Below are 6,101 nucleotides of genomic sequence, written 5' to 3' on the forward strand. Positions count from 1 at the left end.
TACTAACTATGACTAGGGAGAGTCATAGTGGGGAACTACAGATCTACAATTGATATCAATAAGGTCAAGAGAGCTAGCGAGAGCCCTAGTGATTGACGCCGTAAAGTCACATATTAATCTATGGTTTGTAGGTTATGTTCTGTTAATTTAGCTTTCTTTAAAAAATGTTCTATTCATTTGCTTTCACGTTCATCTCACCAAAGAGAGCTTTAACCTTAGTCTGCAGACAAATAGTGAAATTTACAACTTTTGTGATAAAAAGTAAAAATACACGATTGCATAGTAAAGAAACATGAAAACTTGATTTGTAAAATACTCGGTTCAGTGCCATGAATTTTATTTAGTATCAGAGTAACTCATCCCATATATCAAATTAATGAGCGCACGGCTTCGGTCTCATCTCATTTCAACGTGTTTTTTGGGACATATTTAGGACTTCCTCGTTGACATTTGGCCATGCTTCACACTAAATCATATTATATTGAACTTCTACTCGAACATTTTCAGACCTAGGCACCTAGGCCGAAGTCTGACCTAGCACATACCAAGTTCAAGCCTAGTGAGCACAAGAACAAGAAGGATCAGGAACGAGTACAGTAGTACACCGTGGAAATGCTTGTGGGGTGGTTGGTGGTTGCGTTAGCAAACATGCATTTTGGGCTAAATTCAGGATTCCTGTAGCTTCATTTACACCAATAATCACTTCACAAAATGCTAGTGTTGTATTTATTCGCTAAAAAACATACTAGTGATGTGCGCGATTAGACCTGCCAGGTGACGATACCCCATCGATATGAAAGTACGAACCCTGTTGCGATGTTGCGCACGAAGAGCTTCTTGTCAATTGGGAATTGGGATCTTCTGCCGCCTTGGAAGAGCTCGTCCATATCGGTGGAGCGCTCTTGCCGCCTGGGAGAGCCGGAGTCGTTTTGTACTGCACACAGGTGGAGCTGGCGGAGCTCAAAAAAGGTGGCTCAGCCTGCTCCAGCTCCATCCTCGCGCAGGGCGCTCCCAAACGGAGTCTAAGTAGTTGATGCACGCGTAGGGCTACAAACATCCGGGCCCATCTCATCCCAACAGGATGTACTTGTCTGTCATTGTAGAACACACTAGGGTTTGCAGCTCGTTCAATCTGTAGCAGATTCCGTTCCGTGGTCACGTCTCATCTTTCACGTGTCGCCTTCGCAATATAACATTTTATTTTTTCTCTCAAAATAAAAAGAGTAACAACTTTTTTAATGTTGGGGACAAGTAGCTCGTTTCGTGTGATCTAAAGGGGATTACCAAAGCAGGTCTGAGCAAACTTTTTTATACAGTGACGTTGGTACCAACGGAGTATGTGCACGGTTACTATATTTTTCTTTAAATAAATACAAAAATGCTAACCATATTATATATTATAGTGTCCAGTTTCGCGTTGTCTTCAACTAACTGGTTGTGACCGGGAAAAATAGCTGTTAATCAGATTAACTACTGTTCAAAAAAGTTTTGGTTGGATATTTTTTAGGGAAAGATCGTTGAGTAATTGTTGGAACGGTCTTCTACTTGTACTAGTTATGCATTATGTCAGTTTTTTTAAATGATATAAATTCTATCAGTTAAAGCAAGGTGTCAGGATAAAAGCACTCCTATATGCAAAAAATGATGATTTGTTTCATGTTTTGGAGACTAATCAGTATTCATTTGTCGAAATGAGTACTTATTTTCTTTCGCAAAAAAGAAATAAGTTCTTAATTACACCCAGATAGCTGAAACAATAACCCGCAATGTTGACATGTTTGTGTCGGTCTTTTAGAATGGATGTATCTCCAACCTTGATCCTCCTAATATTCACTCAATAATTTCACTAATCAACTGTTTTATAATATATTTATATTAACATTTAAAGTTTGAAGTTTTAAAAAATATTACCTACCATTTTTTTTGAGCGGCCTACCATCTTTTTTTGGAGATAGTGTCATCTATTTTTTTGCTAGGGCAAACAGCCATCCGTGCTTCTTCTGAGTGGGCCTGATGGGTCGAAGAGCCTAATGCAAGATTTGTAGCCCGGTTCGTCATGGTCCGGGCCAGTTTTGCCCAGGGAGGCGTTTAGGAAAGCCCAGCCCAGCCCGTTCCTCGAAAAAGATGGCAAGCGCAGCCCACTGTTTGTTCCTTCGAAGGCCTACAAGGACCTTTGTGCTTTTTGGGCCTGTGGTCGGCCGGTCGTTACATGCATGTCGGCCGTGCTGTGTGCGTATTGCGATGCAGATGATTTGGATGATCTTTTGCGCTGTGCGAGCGGAGGCTCCTTGTGCTGGGCCCATAGCAATCAGATCGCGCCTCCAGCTTGCTTCGATCTGGTACCCGATGGAAGAAGACGACGTCACTGTACGCCTGCATGGTCACCATACAGATGCAGCATGCAGAGGCCGGCGAGCACGGGAGAGCAAAGAAGAAGAAGGTGTCGACAGTCATATCATCCATTTTATTGTGTTCTCCTTGCAGTTACTCTTTTGGGGCAACGACCTTCAATTCAGGAATTGACAGTTACATATGCATGTGGAGATAGCTACTCTAGCCATAAGAGTATTGACAAGAGCTACCCCATACTGGGGGAACATTTACTCAGGGATTGAAAATGTCTAACGATATAGCAGGTTCTCTCATTACTAATAATCTTGTATACTTTAGTGTTCCTATATATATAATCCAATACGTGCAAAAGAGGAACAGCAAGGTATACATATATGCCCATCAACAATTCGACGTAACTCCAGATTTTAACTGAACACAATACGTACCTAATAGCGTGCGTGCATGTATAGTTTCTCTCAATGTGCTGCAGAGTCATGGAACTACCTTTTGCACAGAATTGAGCACTTGTAGTGGCACAAATCTTGTGGTGAAGGAAAACCAGTCTACATGTGTCCTGTAACGGTGTGTATGCATCCCCTAGTGCTATTCAGAATGCAGAAGCTCTCACCAACAAACAGTTCACAGTCGATAAGGAAGAGGGTTCATTCGTGCGGTTACTGAACTTTTACATATATATGACCGGTTTGGTCCAAACGAACTTTCGGAGTTAAGATCTCAATAATTTAGAAATTCAGGCCATCTACCAAACAAATATATAACCTCCGAATTCAATTTCAGTTTCAATCTTAACCCCATAAGCAGTTGTGTACATACATGCAAATAATCACCCATTTCACATACAGCTGGTGCTCGGAGGTGTCCTAAAACTATGTATAGATCTACTTATACCCTATCTTCTTCACACGCACAGTATGAGCATTGAACACATTTCTAGCATGTTCGTACAAATATTCCCAAACCCACTCATCAATACTCAACAAACCAATGATCTGCACCCAGCAGCCAACTGACAAACCATGAGAAGAGAAGAAAAAAAAAAGAATGAAAGGGATTCACATGACCGAGAGGATCGAGCGAAGATACATCATCAATCCTCCGGGTTATCGTTTAGCGCGTGGACCATGACTTGCATGACCCGGACCTGCATCTGGAGGCGCAGGATGTAGCCGGCGGCGTGCAGGAGGAGCTCCTCCAGCCGCCCGTCCGCCCGCTCCTCCCCGCAGGGCGCCGCCGGCACGAGCCTCCGCAGCGCCTCCATCTTCCTCCTGATCGCCGCGACGCGCTTCGTCCTCGACGCCGCCGCCGGCCTCGGGCGCTTCCCGCCGGCGGCCTTCCTCAGCTTCCTCGCCTTCTTCATCAGCGCCCTCGACGGCCTTCTCAACCTAAGGCGCCCGCTTGCCGCTGCCCCCGCCGGCGTCGTAGCGCCGTCAGCGACGACGTCGCAGCAGGCGTGAGCCGCCATATCTAAGGTGGTTGTAGCCTGGTAGGCCGGTTGCCGGATCACAATTCGCGACACCACGATGACCGACCGACGAGTAGCGGCGTGGCACCACCGGCTGTGACAGCGCGAGATCAAGCGGAGCAATGGCTCATGGCTGCCTGCTGCCTATATATGTATACAGATCGGACGGCACGGTGGCAGGCATGTGCGCGCGTAGTTGGTGGCCGGCGGCGTAATCTAATTACGGTTCAATTGAACTGGAAGAACAAGTGGCTAGCGTGCGGATATCTGCCTGCGGATGCGGGGCTGTGTATGTGGATATGATGAACAGCTAGCAGGGCGCTGGTGCGCGTACGTAAAGAGATCGGGGGCACGTTGAGCGGCATCTGCGGCAGCTGGGAGATGAGGGCACGAGAGGTGTTTGCTTGAGCAAGCGGGAAGCTAGCGAAGGAAGAGGCCCCGGGCCCGGGCACGCCCGCATGCATGTTCTCCAAACTCGAGCCCACATGCCGCCACATGCGCGAGCGCTCGCTCTGATGACGGCTCATTCCACGCCGGCGGGCATGCACGCAACATGCAGCCGGCGGCCATAGCACGCCACTCGTCGGCCACTCCGGCTGCCCGCGCCCGCTTTTCGATCTCCTCGCCGGAACGCGCTGTCGGATTCGCCCCGCGCCTCCACTGCGGCGCGCGCCTCCTCACGCCTTCGACGTGTCCTGGGTCCCCGTGCCATATGCGAACGTCTAGGGATGGAAACGGGAAGGAACACAAAAATAAATATTTGATATATCCAAATTCATTTCTATGCGTATTTAATCCGGTTACATCCAAACCAACCGTAGCTCGGAAGAGCATAGTAGCCCTCCGCCGCCTTCTCTTTCAGGCGGCGTTGAGTGCGTATATGTGCCGGCGGCCAGCGATCCAGGTGCCACATGCTCGCCGCCGATTCCCCTGCAGACCTGCGCGGTGCCGCCTGCCGCCGGATGATGACGAGCGAGCAATGCAACTTCCATGAAGATTCCTTGCTTCGCTCGTTCGACCTTCGACGTCGCACAGTTTAAGTGATTCAGATCAAGTTGTTTATTATTACCTTCTAATTTAATAACTGGGCACGTTTCGGATTGCCGGTGCGTTGTTTTTCTTGCATGGTCGAGTCAGGCGTTTGGATATGCTTTAATAATTCGATCGATTTCAGAGTTCAGTACATGTTGGAATAGCGTTGATCCCTGATAATCTTCACTGCTAAAAAATATTTGTACTGACAGTTAAAATATATTTATGCTGGCAGCTTTGACGCCCGCAAGCAATCTTATACTAGCACAAATATTTTCACATTTTAGTAGGTATATGCATACAAGTTCTATATTTTTTTGACATTTTTCCGAGTATATACGGTGTTCGTGCTTCGAACTCGAGGCCTCTTGCTTCACGCGTCCAATCCTTACCATCATCTATGCATTACTTCTTATCTTTCCAAGGTATATTATTCTTTTGATATCACTTTTTCGAATCTTATATTATATTTTTGACACTCTAAATGATCCTAAATTAAAGATTTATCAACTATAAAGTTTTAGGTCCCGTCGAGCCCTACAACTTTGGTTAAATTTTTATTATTAAAATTAAATTTTAGAAATGGTAACGAATATTTGACCTACTAAATAATCTTGAATGCAAATTTATCAAATAAAAAGTTTTAGATCTCGTCAAACCCTATAACTTGAATATAAGGTTTGTTTTCATCTTATGTTGTCTATAATTTGGATATAAGGTTTACAATTTGATTTCAGAAATGGTAATGAATATTTAGCCAAATAAATGGTCTTGCACAAAAATATTGTTAACTACAAAATTTTAGATCTCATCGAGCTCTATAACTTTTATATAAAATTTATCTTTATCCAACTTCATATGAAATAATTATTTAATTTTTCCTTAAGAAAAAGAATGGTTTGTGCTGATGGTCGACATAAGCATCCGTCGCTTAAGCCAACCGCCAATACAAATCGATTTGTGCTGCAACCGCCAGCACAAATGTGCTAACGGACAGTATTGAGGTGCCTCAATAAATGCTTTGTACTAATGCTTGTTATTACCATGCTAAGTAACACATGTAAACCCTTTTCCTAATGCTTTTATGTTTTTGCAAACACAAGAGCCGATTTAAGCATCCTATAGCGCCGTGCTTACTTTACATACTCCTCTATTTTAAATATAGGAAAAATTCAATTTACCCTCTCAAACTATCACAAAATTTTGATTTTCAACGGGATTTTCTAGTTTACGGAGGCCTGTTTGTTTCCTT

General features: G+C 44.6%; 1 protein-coding gene across 1 annotated transcript; it reads right to left on the bottom strand.

Annotated features, from left to right (window-relative positions):
• Positions 1–3,132: 3,132 nt before the first annotated feature.
• Positions 3,133–4,030, bottom strand: LOC112895669. The gene has a single exon (XM_025963650.1). It carries the CDS (start codon positions 3,815–3,817, stop codon positions 3,443–3,445), a length of 375 nt encoding a protein of 124 aa, XP_025819435.1. The 5' UTR covers positions 3,818–4,030; the 3' UTR covers positions 3,133–3,442.
• Between the last annotated feature and the right edge of the window lie 2,071 nt (positions 4,031–6,101).

Source organism: Panicum hallii, chromosome 5 (genome assembly GCF_002211085.1).
Source record: "Panicum hallii strain FIL2 chromosome 5, PHallii_v3.1, whole genome shotgun sequence".
In the NCBI taxonomy this organism is placed as follows: Eukaryota; Viridiplantae; Streptophyta; class Magnoliopsida; order Poales; family Poaceae; genus Panicum; species Panicum hallii.

Bases quoted from the DNA above. Each gene is read 5' to 3' on its own strand.
- LOC112895669 (XM_025963650.1), bottom strand. From the start codon at position 3,817: ATGGCGGCTCACGCCTGCTGCGACGTCGTCGCTGACGGCGCTACGACG.